Below are 16373 nucleotides of genomic sequence, written 5' to 3'. Positions count from 1 at the left end.
TGGGTGCTGCCCTCCACCTCAGGCCAGCTCCTGCCTGTCCTTGGTCACTTAGCTGGGAGGAGGGTACAGGGTCATGGGTGCTAAAGCCCTGGGCCAGTCCTGGCTGAGCTCGGTGGTAGATGCCTCACCTGAGGGACAGGCAGAGCCCCCACAATGGCAGGAAGAAGGCAGTGGATCGTTGCGGGTGGAGCACGCATGGGAGCGTGGAGACCTGAGGCTGCGTGCCGTGGATGGGAGACAGGATGGAGTAGAAAGCAGCCCCGAGTCTTTACAGAGGCCTCTGGCAGGGCTGGACAAGGCTGGCCCAAGACTCACCTCGTCCAAAGGGAGAGGCTCAGGAGCACGAGGAGGGTCCCCGGGGGCAGTGCTAGACAGAAGGCAGCCACTGACTGAGTGTCCCGCAGGTGGAGGGGGCGGCCAGGCGCTGTACATTGATGGGGACCTGAACCGGGGCCGCACGGGCCACTGCGACACTTTCAACAACCAGCCCCTCTGCTCTGAGAACTTCCTTATCGCCGCTGTGGAGGCCTGGGGCTTCCAGGACCCTGACACCCAGTGACGAGTGTGAGCCAACGGTGACCAAGCTGCTGCTGCCGGGTAGGGTGGCAGCGGGGCCCCTGATGGTGGTGGTGAGTGAAGACCCCCACATACGTGGGCACCATCAGGGCTCAGCTGGGCACGGTGCTGGTCTAGGCAGTGGTGCCACAGCCGCAGCTGGCCCTCCCAGACCTGCCATACTTGCTACTCCTTCGTCCTGCACTTAGGCCCTGGCCGGCCTCTGGGCAGGCATCCTGTGCAGGAGGCTGGGGTCTATGGCCCCTGAGCCTGAGCCCCTGGGGTGAGAGTATGCTGGGGCCGGGCGAGCCGGCCAGAGCGAAGGAACCTGCCCAAGTGTGGGCCCGTGGCTCCCCCTGCTGGTGCCTCTGGGCATCTCCCGAGGAGGCCCTGCAGCTCCTGCTGGCCTGCATCGGGCAGGGCCCCGGGGCTGTGGGTCCCAGGAGACCACAGGCGCCCTGTGAACTGTTCCTGGTGTAAGCATCTGCCTAGAGCTTCTGACTCAGTTCCCTCCTCCCCGAGCCCCTCGGACAGGAACCGCTGGTGAAAGCAGGGAGGACAGGCCACCTGCAGGGCTCCAGGCCCCTCCCCAGGGAGGGCCGAGGGCCGGAGGGGACCGTGCATGTCCTTGTGTTTCTGCAGAGCCTGAAGCCTCTGCTGGGCCTCAGGGTGTAGTTACGCCTGGAAGGGCCCTCTGGGACGGACCCCACACCAGCCAGCAGTATTTCCAGGGCCTGCCTGGAGAAACCTGGACCCACGGAGCCTTCGGCAGCTTCCACTTCTCCAGCTCCAGGCCTCCTTAGCTCCCCAAGCTCCCTGCTGTCGCCCCACTTGACTGCAGTGACCTGGCCCGGGGTCCCGTCCGACCCCTCACACGCGCTGTCCTATCCCACCTCCCCTCGTCTGGTGCCACCCGCCCTCCCAGCTCCTGCCACATGAGCCTTCCTGACACCGTCTGTGTGTCCGTCTCACAGTGCCACCCGGGCCTGCAGGGCGGCCCTCCACCCGTGACTCCCTCAGCTGGTCCTGAGGGCCTGGCCACCCAGAGGGAGAAGAGACGTGGACGCTCTAGGGCCGGGGCCGGGGGTCCTGCCCCCTTGGTGCCCCATGCACCACCCCCCCAGGCCTTGTGCTCTTCCTGCGGGGCGTGCATCCTCCCTGCCCACCTCCTCAGATCTCCGCTGAGCCTGGCCGCGGTGATACAGAAGGACACACCAGGAACCCTGTGTGGATTTGGGCAGGCTGGTGAACCTGTCTGGAACTCAGTTTCCCCAACTGTAAAATGGGGCGGTTCACCCTGCGCTGCTGTCCCCACCCGTCCCCACAGGGCTGCTGAAAGGCCTGCAGAAGGGAAAAGTGCTGGGGAGGGGGAAGCTTCCTCCCCAGACACCGCAGCCCTCGCTGCCCCCTCCTCGAGCTCCCTTAGCCTTCACCTGTGCTTCAGTGTTCATTAAACAGCTGTGTGAACTGCAGGGATCTGAGTCTGGTTTCTTCAACCAGAGGGACCTCCCAGGGCTCCCTACACCCCGCCCCACCCTGGGTACGCCTCCTGCTTCTCAGTCCTGGTCAAGGAACATCAAAGGCTTTTTCAAAGCACAGCCTTTCAGAAGCAGCTGAAGGCACACCTGAGCACCCTTTCAGGCCCCTCCTGAGCTGTGGAGTTCTTTTCCTGCTGAGTAATTCCACAGGATTCTTTGAGACTGCCCCAGGGCCCCCCCTCCACCCAGGTCGCTGATGAGTCACCATTTCTGTATCATGAGATCTTTGTGTGTGCATGCAAGATACTCCCTTTCTTTGAATTTTGTATCTTCTCCCTAACTTTTATGCTAAACTAAAAGGTATGTGTGATTATTAGCTTCAGTTTTTTATTCTGATTACTGTCCTTGTTATCTGATATTCAGTCTTCCAAATAGAGTATAATTTATTTTGTTGACATTCTCTGTTATTTCTTCCTGATTATTATTAGCGTTTTCTGTTAAAAATTAGCCAAAGTTTTATGGAATTGCACAGTGAATTATTTGTTTTTCTAGAAACATTTGAAAATGTATTTTAAGAAAAAAATGGAACATAGTTTAAACCAGTTCATTATCAAAGTAGATTGTATGCATTTAAGGCTTCAGAAAATCAGTTTTCCTAAAACAGTTTATATTACAAGAGTATGAGTTTTTCCATTTTAATTATTGAATTAAAGTAAGTATTCAATTTTTCCTATTTTTACACGTTCTTTTTTTTTAGTTTTTCAGGGCAACTTGTTTTAGAAAATTCTGAAGATTTCACAAGGTCTTCAAATTTATCAATTTCCTGAAGCCACAGAGCCCTTATAATAATCTCCTTGCATACCTTATATTTAGGAGATTCAGTTTTTGTCACTTTATTTTGAAATAATTTTAGACTTACAGAGGAGTTTCATGGAGGGTATAGAGCCCCACCCCCACCCTCCCACCTACTCCCAGCTCATTTATGAAACCCAAGAAATGAACATTAGTACTCACTAGAAGCTTAAACTGCAGTCTGTATTCAGATTCCCTGTTTTTCTGTAGTGATTTTTGTTGCAAGAACAGATCTAATCTTTATAACTGTTTATTTTCCCACATTTTAATTAAATTCTGAATGTCATCAAATTCACCTAACATTGATATTAAAAACACACATAAATTGCCATGGTGAGGCCATCCAGTGACCGTGTCACATGTGTTCCCACATCTCAACCGTCCTCCCCAGGCCGTGTTTGCACAGAGAAGTCACCAGATCAGTCAGGAGTGCCGGGCACACCGTGAAGTGCCTCACCTGACGTCGTCAAGTTCGGCAGAAAGAAAAGCATGTGCATTTTTAAAAATAACCTGTTGTGGAAAAAAAGAGTTTATGTTCTTCGTTATATCCGTGTCAGACTGTGCTCAGAGTTAGGTGCAGGTCACGTGGCTTGTGACTGGTGCTGAAATGCACCACTCGTTTCACCGGACCACGGGGAATTTGTCCACATCGTGCTTGGGGCCAAGGAAACAGAGTCAGCAGACACATACTGTGACAAGGGACACACCAGCTAACAAAAGCTGCCACCTTGGATCACTGAAGCCCAGGACTGGCCACTCCGTTACGTTCCCCGTTAGACACGACCCTGGTGAGGGGAGCCTGCGGGCCCCATCTCGTCAGTGACGAGTCCGTGCTGCCCCATCCCTGCTTCTATCTTCACGCAGAGACACAGCCCTCCCCTGTTCTATTTCACCCTGAAGCACCTTGACTGGCAAAGGACACGTCTTGTCAGAAGCTTACAAGCTAAAGAGTGAAAAGAAGAAAGAGTTGTGTGAATAATTTGACCCTCTTGTTCTCATGTAGCATTGTCCTTGGCTGAAAAATGGATTACTGGACTGACGATCTGGAGCATTTCAATGAGTGTAATAAAGAATTCCCAGGACCTTGTGAAAATATGTGGTGATCGAATGTGGCAGTGAAACAAAAATCTAACTTTGGAAAAAGTAAAAACAAGTGATTCAGTGATACGTTTGGTCAGTGTTAATTTTGAGTCCTAAATAAAATTAACGAGAACAAATGGATCAACATCACTGTGAAGTATTTGATACAAGAACATTTCAGAGGGATGGGAGTTCCTGAAGGAGGTGCTGGACATGACCGTGATGGACAAGGAGAAGTTTCTTCATTGCCGAGGAAGACACCCTGCAGCCCTGGGTGGTGCCAACCGAGGCCTCCCCTGACAGATCTGGTTCATGGCTCCCGGCATGTGGATGTGCTCCGTACATGTGAGGAATGGCCATCAGGAATCGTGGCCCAAACTTCTTGGTTAAGAATCAAAAGGATGCTGGGACTTCCCTGGTGGTCCGGTGATTAAGACGCCACCCTTCCTATGCAGAGGACGTAGGTTCGATCCCTGGTTGGGGAGCTAAGATCCCATGTGCTGTGCGGCACAGCCAAAAAAATAAAAGAATGGCAAGGATCCCTGTCACGTGTAAAACTCAGCATCAGAAATAGTCATGCTCATCAAAATGAGACTCCTACCTGGAAGGTATGGAAGTCACCATCACCAGTGTCTTTTCCAAACCACGTGCGTGTCAGGTCTGCATATATAAGCACCACCACGGGAGACCTCTTCTCTCTGCCCACGCACATGCACCTGCCCCTCCTCCCGTTCCTCCCAGGACTGGCGGACCACCAGCACCCCTCCCATCCTGACGGGAGGCAGCCAAGGTGGCCGGACATGCGTCCCTGCTGCCCCTTTTCCTTGGTGGTTCCCTCCCAAGACCCACTGGTTCCCGCTCCTCAGCCCCCTCCTGCCGCTGCCCTTGAGGGCCTGGCCTGGGGCCCAGAAGTCCAGGCTGGGAGGGGAAGAGAGGCTTGGCCCCAGGGCTGCTGGCACTTTGACACCAGCTGTTTCAGTTCCTCTTCTGAACCAAGAGCCTGGGCCTCTGTGCCATTTCCTGCAGTCAATGGGCTGCGAGCCCCTGCCCCAGGACCCTTCCCCAGAGGCCCCTGGGGACTCCGCTGCTGGCCAGTGTCCCCACCCCTCCCCTGTTGGCCTGTGAGAGCCGGAGTCCCTGTGGTCCTGCCTGCAGGTGACCGTCGGGCAGTTCTCACGGCGCTGGCTGTGCACTCACCTCACGGGGCAGTGTGGGTTTCGAGCCTGCAGTCCCCTCCTACTGTACGTGGGCTCAGGGCCCGCTGTGGGGACACAGGCCAGGACTGGACCCCATGCCTCCCCGGGCGGGAAGACCCTCTGTCCTCCCACATCTCAGAGGCCGGCTGCCTTCAGGCTGGGTCGCTGCCCTCTCCTCCCACCACCACCTCACGTGGACCCCCTCTGGGCCGGGTCCAGGGTAACCCCAGCCTGAGCCCCCACTTGCAGCCAGCCGTGGAAGTGCTTTGTTTTACTGTCTCCTCAAACATTAAGATGGTTGCCTTCAAAGGCAGTGAGGACGCAGTGGCCGCAGGGCCTTCACAGTGCTATACACCCACCACTTCCATCTAGCTCCCCATTTTCATCCCCCCAAAAAGGGAACTCATTGAAACACTTGTTCCCCATTCCTCCCTGTCTCCGGGTTTCTTAAAACGGTGAAATGTGCCCCTCATAGAAAATCAGTCCAGCACGGGAATACCCACAGGGTCCCGGGGCCCACTGCCTTCAGCAGCCCTGTGTGCACTTCCGGTGGGGACCGCCCCTGTGCGCTCTCCCCGGCCAGCTGTCTGTCACCTGAGTGCACCTCAGGGCTCAGCCGCCAGTTCCCATCTCGCCAGCAGCTGCCCAGCTTTCTGTGGTTTGGATGGTCTGTAATTTCAAGCACAGACAGGATCCTGTCTCTCCTTTGCTCAAACCCTCCTCATCGTTTAAGCCCTCATTTAGAGATCACCACTGGGGGCTGTCCAAGCCTCGCTGGCCCCTCCCCACTTTGTCGCTGATTTGGCATTGGGAGGTCACTGTCTAGCCGCCACCCACCCACCCGCCCACACACACACACCCAGGTAGAGTGGGAGCTCCCTTCCTCAATCTGTATCCCCAGAGTCTAGTTCAGCGCCCACACACAGTAGATGCTCAATATGGGCCAGAGGAGTGGCTTGGGGCCGAAGGCTGACTGTCGGAGCAGGGTAAGGTCGTGCTGACCTTCAGGGTTCTGAGCCCACACCAGGCCAGACCGTGCCCTCCTGGGCACCCAGGGCTGAGGATTCATTCAGCATCCTTTCTGCGAACCTGCTCCCCGCGCCCGGCTCAACACCAGGCCCTGGTTTACTGTAAACCCACAGGATTCCCCCCTCCCTGGCCCTGGGGAAAGAGCCGCACACCGTCCCCTGGCGGTCAGCACCAGCCCTCGGCTCCCTGCCTGCTGCCAGTCTGGTTGTCAAAAGAGTGGAGAATCGATCAGACTGGGACTTCCCTGCTGGTGCAGTGGCTCAGACTCCGCGCTCCTGCTGCAGGGGGCCTGCATTTGATCTCTGTTAGGGGCTTCCCTGGTGGCTCAGAGGGTAAAGCGTCTGCCTGCAAGGCGGGAGACCTCGGTTCGATCCCTGGGTCGGGAAGAACCCTGGAGAAGGAAATGGCAACCCACTCCAGTATTCTTGCCTGGAGGATCCCTTGGACAGAGGAGCCTGGTAGGTTACAGTCCATGGGGTCGCAAAGAGTCGGACACGACTGAGCGATTTCACTTTCAGGGGAACTAAGCCTCCCCACCAGCAGCTCAGCTTGGCTAAAAAGAAAAGAATCAGGCCCTGTCACGGCAGCCCTCAAGGCTGGGGTCAGTGAGAAGGCCTGCTCCATCTCTGGGATCACCCCCTTCCTCCACCTCTTGCCTCTCTCAGGACCCGACATCCAGCTGGAGTCGCTTGGGGGATACAGTTTCCCTTGCAGGGCTGGCTGCCCTAAGCTGTGCCTCAACCTGCCTGTATAGGGGACAATTTTTTATTAAAAAAAAAAAGTGTATCATTTTGTGAGCTCCAATTATTTAAATTATACTCCAAAAATCATCTTATTTATCCCACCCCTCCCCCTCTGACAGCACAACTATACTTTTTCTTCCATCTCCTCCCAACCTTGCCTGGGCCACACTAGGCTCTTATCTAGCCAGGTCAAGAGGGCCCAGCTTCCTCTCTCAGCGTCACACCCTCTGGTGTGTCTTCATCGCTACTCAAAAGAAAAGGCTTGTCCACTGGGAGAGGGCACTCTAGTTGGACACACCCTCTTCAGTTTCCTGATTTCTTGATAAAGATGCCATGTCAGGCTGCAGGACTCTCTTCTTTCTTCCTTGAAATAGCCTTCCTCGGGACAAGTTCAGCTTTCCAATCATTTGAGGCCTGTTGTTACTTTATTCCTGGTCTCTGTCTCCCCAGCCATCCTCTCCCTTCCCTGTGTGTAGTGATATGTGTGTACTGTGTACTAAGTCGCTTCAGTCGTGCCCAACTCTTTCCGACCCTATGGACCTTAGCCCGCCAGGCTCCTCTGTCCATGGGTTTCTCCAGGCAAGAATACTGGTGTAGGTTGGTTGCTGTGCCCTCCTGCAGGGGATCTTCCGGACCCAGGGATCGAACCGGCATCTCTTGCTGCTCGAGCCTGCATTGACAGACCAGTTCTTTACCGCTAGCACCACCAAGGAAGCCCTTCCTCTGCCAAGTGTCACTGGGTTTCTCTCTCCTATGATCTTCCAGTGCAGACAGTGGGCTTGTTCACCTCCGTTAGAACCCTCAGGGAAGTCAGGACTCCACCCCACATCTCTGTATATCTCTCCCTACCAGGGTCTCTGGCTTGAGTTTCCCAAAGCCCCTTCTTCCATTTATTTGGCTGCGCTTGGTCTTAGTTGTTGCATGCAGGATCTTTAGTTGCAGCATGTGGGATCCAGTTCCCTAACCAGGGGTTGAACCCGGGCCCCCTGCATTGGGAACGCAGAGTCTTCTTAGCCACTGAACCACCAGGGAAGTCCCAGCACTTCCTTCTTTATTCCTGGAAATCCCCACCTGCACTGGGACAGGCCAGCGGCTTGTGATGCTGTGACTTCACACCAGGGGCCGCACAGCTAGGGGAGAGAAGGCAGAGGCATGCGTCCCTGGCCAGTCCCTTCCACATCCCCTGGACCTTCCCCCACCCCCAGGGTCTGCCTGGAGCTGGGAGGCCAAGGGGAGGGTGACCTGGATCCCTCCTGAGTCTGTCACTGGTCACCAGACACTCCCTGACCTCTCAGGCAGGAAGCAGGCAGTGTAGAGAGCTGCACGGACCACGCTCAACCAGTGGGGCTTGAGTTTCACTTCCGCTCCTCACTAGCCAGCTGACACCAGGCAAGGTGCTTCACCTTCCTAGGCCTGCTTCGTTGTCCACAGGATGAGGGTAATGGTGAAACCTTCCTCAAAAGATCATTATGAGGATTAGATAATGACGCCCCCACCCCGCCCCGATGCTTAGGGGGAAGGATTCCAGAGCAGCTTGTCCCATGTACCAGTTAGGAAGGTCCCCTGAGAGAGGGTCGGGAAGACTGGGCAGGTGGCCAGGTGAGAGGCTGTGAGGAGACCCAGGGCAGAAGTGAAGGCCCGCCTGAGGGGCAGCGGTGGCACTGGGGTGGGGGCACAGCTGAGAGCTGGGAAGCCACGGAACCTTGGGGCCTGGTGAGTAATGAAGAGTGAGCCGTGACTCGAAGGCTGCTGGTGAGGTGGCTGCCTGGCTGGCTGGTTGTGCCTCTTGCTGGAAATGGAAATAACCCAAGGGGAAGCTGGTGGGGAGGTGGGGGGAGGTGAGCTCAGTTTGAGGTGTTAGCGGCCCACTGGAGATCCACTGGGACCTCTCACACCAGAACTTGGGCAGAAAACCAGAAGACAGTGAGCAGAGCTGAGCTGCCCTCTGCACCTGTGGCGAGAACAGTCTCCTTGACCTCCCAGTCTCGGGACTTCAGCCATGGAGGGGTTCACATCCTCTGCCACCACTGTGCTTTTGGCTGTACAGTTGTCCGAGGGGGGATGTCCTGTACCTCCCTTCCTTAGTCTGAATTCTGCCCCAGCATGCAGCCTCCCCCTGCCCAGCCATGCCAGCTCCCTACTCTGGGCTCCCCAGGCTGTGGACCCTGAGTGCCTGGAGTTATGGGGGCTGGGCCTGGGGCAGGCACTCAGGCATGCGCTTGCCCGGACGGCTTCAGGTGTGGAAATGTATGAGTGATCACCCAGGGCATGGCAGGCAGAGCCCTGGGAACACCCAGAACCTGCAGTGATGCTGCAGCTTCAGCACCCAGGCCTGTCTTTGCTTCTCCTTGTGACTCGAGGAAGGCCATGAGGGCATCAGAGCAGGTGGGGGTGAACTAGAGAGAGTAGAGGGGCGGGGAGGCGGGCAGCAGGCCGAAGCAGCAGACAGGCCCCTTCAGAGAGCCTGACAAACTGTCAGCTTGGTCACCAGCAACCTGCCAGGGCAGCGGGCTGGGGAGGAGGTGGAGACACTGAGTGAAGATTCCTCTTTCCAGAAGTCAGAGTCAGGTGGTGGGGGGCGGTAGGGAGGGCTCAAGCCGAATGGCAGCCTCCTCTCTTTGGAAACAGGACAGACATGGCACTCAAGGGCTGAAAGTTCGGTGCTGGGGGTGGTTGGGGGTGGTGCAGACCCAGCCTCACGGTGAAGAGGCTGTGAGGGAGGTTCCTGGTGTGGAAGATGGGTCCAGTGGGAGGGCCAGGCCAGAGGTGACCCCACTGCCCACATGGAGAAGGCTGATGACCGCTACAGCTCAGGCTGTTCACGAAGAGTGCTTTAATGTCAGGGCAAGGGGTGGGGCTCAAGGGAGACCCAGAATCAGATGGCAGTCACCCAGGGCTCCTGAAATAGACGAGGCAAAAGGGCAGAGGGAACCAGAGCTGGTGGGCAGAGATAAGGCAGCCAGTCGGGGTACCAGGATAGCCACATGAGATTATCAGGGCAGTCTCAGCCCCACGCCAGACGATCTGCTAGCTCAGAGGGAACCACTTACTGCTGTTCCAGAAGTAAGGGCAGCCCTGGATTTGTGGGCTTGCTGTGGCAACAGGCAGGACAAGGGACCCCAGACAATGTAGCCATCCGAGGAAGACTTCACAGGTCATGCAAGGTTTCAAATCAACCGTGCCTACAAGCTGAGGGGTAGAGACAACCCCTCCAAAACAGCAGTCTAGGTCCCTGATGCATAGGAGGGCACAGATACAGGGTGCTGCTGCTGCTGCTGCTAAGTCGCTTCAGTCGTGTCCGTCTCTGTGCGACCCCATAGACAGCAGCCCACCAGGCTCCCCCGTCCCTGGGATTCTCCCGGCAAGAACACTGGAGTGGGTTGCCATTTCCTTCTCCAATGCATGAAACAGGGTAGGGGCCTCCTTTTCCTCGGAAGCCACGGGAGAAATCCCCAATTGCTGGGCGGGGGACCGGCGGGTTTGGAAGACTGGAGACGGGGTCGACAGGGGACGGGGGTGGTTGGGGGGCGGCGCTACCGGGGACACAGGACTCCGGCTCCGCCCTCAGGTCACCCCGGAGGGTGTGAGGACGTCGGAGGTAGACCGCAGTCCTGAGTCCCTGCGGGGTGGACCGTAAGAACCCCGCGGCCGGGCTCCACGAGGAGACCGTAGAGGACGGTGACGCTCGGAACCGAACACTCGTGGGGCCGCGAAGCCGCAGAGAAGGCGGGGCGCCGCGAGCCCCGCCCCGTATGCTAATCCAGGCTCGTTTCCCCCCCCCCCCGCCCCGGCCCTGCGACCGGACGGGCCCACCGCGGCAGGGTCCCAGGGGCGCCCGCGGCGGCCGGCGCGGGGCGGCGCGCTGGGGTGCAGGCCGGCGGGGCGGGGCGCCCGGCGTCCCCGCCCGGCCCCCCCGCCCGCGCGGAGTGGTGCGGTCCGCAGGGGCGGGGCCCCGGTCATGTGACGCGGCCGCGGCCGCCATTTTGTCCTGCGGTGCTGGTATTTAGAGCGCAGCGGCTGACGGGCCGGGTCGCCTTCCCAGCCGCCGGACAGCTCGCCTCACGCAGTCCGCCGCCCGCCGCGCCCGGCCCGACCTCGCCCCGCTGAACTCGCCCCCTCCCCACCCGCAGACATGTCCGAGGCCAAGAGCGGCCCCGAGTACGCTTCCTTTTTCGCGGTCATGGGCGCCTCAGCCGCCATGGTCTTCAGCGGTGAGCGCCGTGGCAGGAGGGGCCCGGGAGACGGGGGACTCGTGGGGCTCGTGCCTGTTGCTCCCCGGGGTTCGGCGTGTGACGTCATTCTGACGTAATTTCGAGCTGTTGGGGGGGTCCCGGGTCTCACGTGACTGCGGGGGGGGTTGTCGGGACCCTGAGGGCTGCAGGGGCCGTCCGGTGTCAGGAGAGCGGAGCACGCAGGCTGGGCTCAAGTGTGGGTCCCAGGGTGTCCCGGACGTCCCCCTGCGAGCCGGTCTCGTCGGTGCGGGGGAGGGGCGGCGGCGCCGCTGCCATCTTAGTCCCCGGAGAGGCGGGAGCAAGACTGGGGTGGGGGCCCTCGGTCCTGCGCTTGATCCGCACCCGCCCCCCCATCCTGCTGGCAGGTGTGACATCACGCCTCAGAAAGCTACCCCCACAAGGGGCCGGTCCTGGCGCTCCCCGCCGAGGTCCACAGCCCTCGTTCTTGTGGCTGCCTGCCCCCCGCCTCCGTGGGGCAGCGGGGTTGGGGGACGTTCAGGTGGGTCTGCACCTAGGCAGGTGCTTCCGGTTAGGGCTTGTGTGTTTCCCAACACTAGCTTGTGTGGGTTGGTAGGAAAAGCTGGGTTGAGAGATTGGTCTTGAGAGCAGGGCAGGAACCCAGAGGTGGGAGTGGAGTCGAGGGGTGGAGGTTGGTCAGACAGGCCGAGGGCGCAGGGTGGGTGTCCGGGGAACAGGCCAGCCTCCAGACTATGTGTGTGACGCTTGTCTGGATGGGCGAGTTAGCGTGGAGCCTCAGCATTAAGGGGATTGAGCTTTTTTCCTTGGGAGGAGTCTTCATTTCAGGCCTGAATGAATAAATGACCTTTCTCCCTTTTCCTGAGGCCTGGAATTGGGAGGGGCTGCCCCAGGAATGGAGAAGGGGCCCTTCCAGGGTTCAAGATGGCACTCTAGTTTTGAAATGGGGTCTTAACAGTCCTGGGTGTAAAATTCAGTGAAAATTGGCCTTTCTGGGAGAAGAGCACTTGGGCCCGGCCAGGGATGTGGGATCCAGGGAAGTGAGTCCTGACTCCCCCTACAGCCCCACCGACTGGTTTGGCCTGGTCTAGTCCAGGCTTCTTGGGTTCGTCTGGTTTGGGGCTTGGATGACTCGCCCTGCCCCACCCTATCTGGGACTGGAGAGGCTCCCTGTGTAGGTATGTGCAGGGATTGAACTCCAAACAGTCTCTGCTGACTGTAAACACCAGTGGGGTGGGGGCTTGGGGACCTCCCTCTGCCTGGGCTTGCCTGCCGCAGGTCACAGGCCGCTGAGTGGGCCCTGCCCTTCCCATCATGTGCGAGTTAGGGGTCATTTGTGGTGGGAGAAATGCCTGTACTTCCCTTCCATCCTAGGTGCCGCCCACTATTTCCACATCTTCCAGCGCTGCCTGTGCCCGCTCCTTGCGGCAGAAAGCTGTGCTTCCTTTTCCTCCAGTCTCTCTTGCTGTTTGCCTCCAGAATACCTCAGGGCCGCTGCCTTGACTGTGTCCGTCGTTGGCCATTCAGCGAATTTCAGTTGAATTCCTGGGTGCCAGACACTGGGGACATCAGCGAGCAAGACAAGAACCTTGCCCACGTGGAATGTGAATTGTGGTCTTTTCCCCCCAAACCTTTTTCTGTATCCAGCTTCTGGTCTCCTTCCGGTCAGAGTGCCTTTGAGCCGAACCCTGAGCAGCAGGCCTTTGAAAGTTACTGAGAACAGCATATCACTGGTCCAGGCTCCTGGGAATTGGGGGCCACCTGCTCTGGTTGGCTTGTACACAGCTCCATCCTCCTCCCCTCCCTGTAGGTGGCTTACTGTGGCCGTACAGTCTCCAACTTTTTATACTTGTTCAATTGGGTCACTCTTGTTTCATTTCTTTCTCTAGCCTTATTTCTCCAGGGCTTGTCTTCATCCACCTCCTTGTGCCTGCCTGCAGTTTCCAGGCTTCAGGTGTTCCCAGGATGACCGCAGTCTGCATCTGCTGCCCCTGGCTCAGATGCTCCTGGCCTGCCTAGATTGGATGAGGTCCACGCCTGATCCCCGTCTCCCATTCCAGCTTCCCCGTTTTTTCTTAACTTTATGACCCAAGTCTTGTAGATTATTTCTTCATCATGTTTTCTGCGGTACCGTCAGTGGCTCTTTCTCCGTCTTCTCTATGACTTCCTCCCTCTTAGTGGGTCTGCAGAACCATCTCATGATTTTTGTTTCTGTCTTGCTCCATCTAGAGCCCTTTCCGGCCTGGCTGTGGAGCTGGTGTCCAGGCCTGCCCAGGCCATGCTGCTTCTCCTTCTGACAGTCTTCCTGTTCTTTCCGTTTGTTCCTCTGGTTCCTCCCCACCCCCAGCCACATGATCTCCGTACTGCTCTCTGTGGGGATGGGCCCAGCTCACTAGCCAGCTCCCCAACTACAGCCTTGCCAGGCCCACTGCCTGGGATGCTGGCTTCCCTGTAAGGTCTCGCCCTTGCCCTTGAGTAATGAGCCCTGGCGCTGGCCTGCTGTGGTGCTGCGCTCACAGGAGGCAACCAAAAAATGCCCTATTGGCTCCAGGAACAGCTTCATAAAAACCAGCACCTGATGGCCAGATGTCTGAGCACATGGGGCTGCGGAGGAGACTGAGCAGGTCCTTTGCCCTGTCCTCTTCCTCCTTCTGCTCCCTGCTCAGTGTCTCTGCTCCATGTGGTCTGGAATCGTCGTCTTTCTCTTGCCCCATCTTTCTATGTCCGCCAACTCACTGGCATCCCTCTGCTCACTTACCTCCCGTATGAAGCCCTTCCCCAGACCTCCCCACTCTCCTGGAATGTGTTGCTGTGCTTGGAGGGGCCGTATCTGTCTTTCACCAGGTGCAGAGCCCCTCTGGCCTCATCGCTGCTCTGCAGTGAGTGCAGACTAGTCATCTTCGCTGCCCAGCTAGGTGAGTCAGGTACAGAGGAATGTCTGTGACTGTTCTGGCTCCTCCACCTCTGCCCCAGGTCGGCCTCTGCTCAGCGCAGGAGGAGCCTTGGGGGCAGGCAGCAGTCAGGTGTCCTGCTTGGGCTCCCTCTGGCTTTCCCTTGTGCTTGGAAATGTTTTTCTAGACTTGGAGGACAAGCAGGAGGAGGGGTGTTTCAGGAAAGCAGTCCACCCTGGGAAGAGGGAGGAAGGACAATGGTAGGGGAGATGGGAACCCTGCAGTGCCTAGACACCCGCTCCCGCCTTACCAGAGAAACTGGGCTTCTCAGAGGTGTCTGCGGGGTTCTTGGGGTCAGCCTGGGTGATGACTTCAGAGCCCACTGTCCTTCCTGTCCCTTGTCGTCTTCTACTGCCCTTTGTCTGGTTGAGATTCTCCTCGAGCTCGAGGATCCTGGCCTGCTATGTGCCAGGAGGGCCTTTCCTGATGGAGCTCTCAACACACCAGCGTTGGGTGCAGCGTGTCCCGGGGCCGGAGCTGTGGAGACTACCACGGGCCGGGTGGGTAGTGGACAAAGCTCTGGCCTGGAGTGCGAGTTGCCAGGCCAGCTTCCCCTGACCCTGTGTTGCAGGGGCTCTGCGTGCTATTTTGATGTGGTCCCAGGGCTGGTGGGCCGACCCTTGCTGGACGTCTGGGCCGTTGAGATATGCAGCTTGTGCTTTTCCAGGCCTTCTCTGACCTGGGAATGAGCCTGGAACCCCAGACGGGGGAGAATCTGCCTGGAATCTGCATTGCTTCTGGGGTCCAGCTACCTGTTTGCCCACGTGACAGGGCAGCCTGTCCCAGCGCCCCCTTGGGGGTCTGAGGCTCCGTGGGAGCATGGGATCTGTGTAGCGGGCCTGGGGGGTGCTGGTGAGCCTGGGTTGGGATTCCACAGGAGTGAAAGAGCCCAGGTAGGCCAGACAGCCAGGAGGGCCCCCAGGGGAGGGGCACAGGAGACCCCAAGTGCCTACCTGTGGCCGGTCTTACCAGAGGCCACCTCCCGCTCTTTGGCTGGGTGAGCGCCACTCTCTCTCGCCCCTGGGGGTGAGAACTTGCATTGGCCCTGGAGTACACCAAAAGCTGCCTGCCGGGTCCTGGCCCCAGGTTCTCTGGGCTCACCTCACTTTCTCCCGCCAGCCCTGGGCGCCGCCTACGGTACAGCCAAGAGCGGCACGGGCATCGCAGCCATGTCTGTCATGCGGCCAGAGATGATCATGAAGTCCATCATCCCGGTGGTCATGGCTGGGATCATCGCCATCTACGGCCTAGTGGTGGCAGTCCTCATTGCCAACTCCCTGAATGACGGCATCAGTCTCTACAGGTGAGGGCCGGCTGGCTCTCCCTCTGCCTGCCTGGGTTGAAGCCGCGGGTGGGGGGGGCCTTGGGTGGGCTGCTCGTGCCCACTGCGGGCTGCCTACCCGGTGATGGACCGACATGACTCCTGTGTCCTCTCCCCCGCAGGAGTTTCCTTCAGCTGGGCGCGGGCCTGAGCGTGGGCCTGAGCGGGCTGGCGGCGGGCTTCGCCATCGGCATCGTGGGGGACGCGGGCGTGCGCGGCACTGCCCAGCAGCCGCGGCTCTTCGTGGGCATGATCCTTATCCTCATCTTTGCCGAGGTGCTCGGCCTCTACGGGCTCATCGTGGCTCTCATCCTCTCCACAAAGTAGCCCTGCGGGCCACCAGCCACAGAACGCGATCGATGTCAAGACCACCCCCTCCTCATTCCACGACGAACAGCCTGACACATGCACGGGGCAGCTGCCCGCCAGTAGTCGGTCTTGTAAATGCGCAGTGTCCTAGTGCCCACCGTCTGTTGCCCCAGCCTCGCCCCTGCCTCCCCCCCCCCCCCCCCGCCCCGTGCTGTGGACATCTGGGCCCACCAGTCCCCACCCTGGCCCTGACCAGTGAGGACGCCGGCCTCCGGCCGCCCCCACCCATCTGCCCCAGAGTGCTCTGTGTATAAGGATGAATTAGAGTTGTCATTTCTCTTCACTGGATGTTTATTTATAAAGATTTGACCTGTTCATACGTCTGGAGCAGCTTTCCGTCTCCCAACTCTATAGTAACCTTAGGTAGAGTGTTGATGCGTTTGCGGTTACCGTTTACCCCGAGACCCGTTGGATGGAACCACCTCCTGCAGCCATGGCTGCCCCGTGCCGCGGGCCAGTGTGCCCGGCCCAGGGGCCCTAGCGCCGCTCCGTGTCCAATAAAGCTCTCAGATGTGACCGGATACCTGTGTATGGGTCGCTGTCTGGGCGGGGGCGCCGGGAGGGAGGGGCCGAGGGTGGTGCTGAAGCTGG

General features: G+C 58.4%; 2 protein-coding genes across 51 annotated transcripts in view; both read left to right on the top strand.

Moving 5' to 3' along the window:
- Positions 1–4504, top strand: part of TBC1D24 (TBC1 domain family member 24) — a 28654-nt gene extending 24150 nt beyond the window's left edge. For 29 of the 50 annotated variants that reach the window (XM_081555278.1, XM_081555290.1, XM_081555256.1 and 26 more), the window contains one exon: positions 405–2762. In XM_081555278.1, the coding sequence (XP_081411404.1) occupies positions 405–559 (155 nt within the window). In that variant the 3' untranslated portion in view covers positions 560–2762. Of the gene's footprint in view, positions 1–404; positions 2763–2790 lie in introns of those variants that run through there. The other 21 variants (XM_081555302.1, XM_081555279.1, XM_081555301.1 and 18 more) reach the window with 3 other exon arrangements.
- Positions 4505–10918: 6414 nt separating this feature from the next.
- On the top strand, positions 10919–16303 carry ATP6V0C (ATPase H+ transporting V0 subunit c). Its single transcript, XM_081555250.1, has 3 exons — positions 10919–11144; positions 15212–15395; positions 15536–16303. The coding sequence occupies exons 1-3, from the start codon at positions 11066–11068 to the stop codon at positions 15738–15740; spliced, it is 468 nt and encodes a 155-aa protein (XP_081411376.1). The 5' UTR covers positions 10919–11065; the 3' UTR covers positions 15741–16303.
- Positions 16304–16373: the final 70 nt, after the last annotated feature.

Source organism: Giraffa tippelskirchi, chromosome 13 (genome assembly GCF_054371585.1).
Source record: "Giraffa tippelskirchi isolate mGirTip1 chromosome 13, T2T-mGirTip1v1.2.pri, whole genome shotgun sequence".
Lineage (NCBI taxonomy): Eukaryota > Metazoa > Chordata > Mammalia > Artiodactyla > Giraffidae > Giraffa > Giraffa tippelskirchi.
The sequence above is the reverse complement of the archived record's forward strand: the minus strand, read 5'-3'. Positions and strand labels throughout refer to the sequence as shown.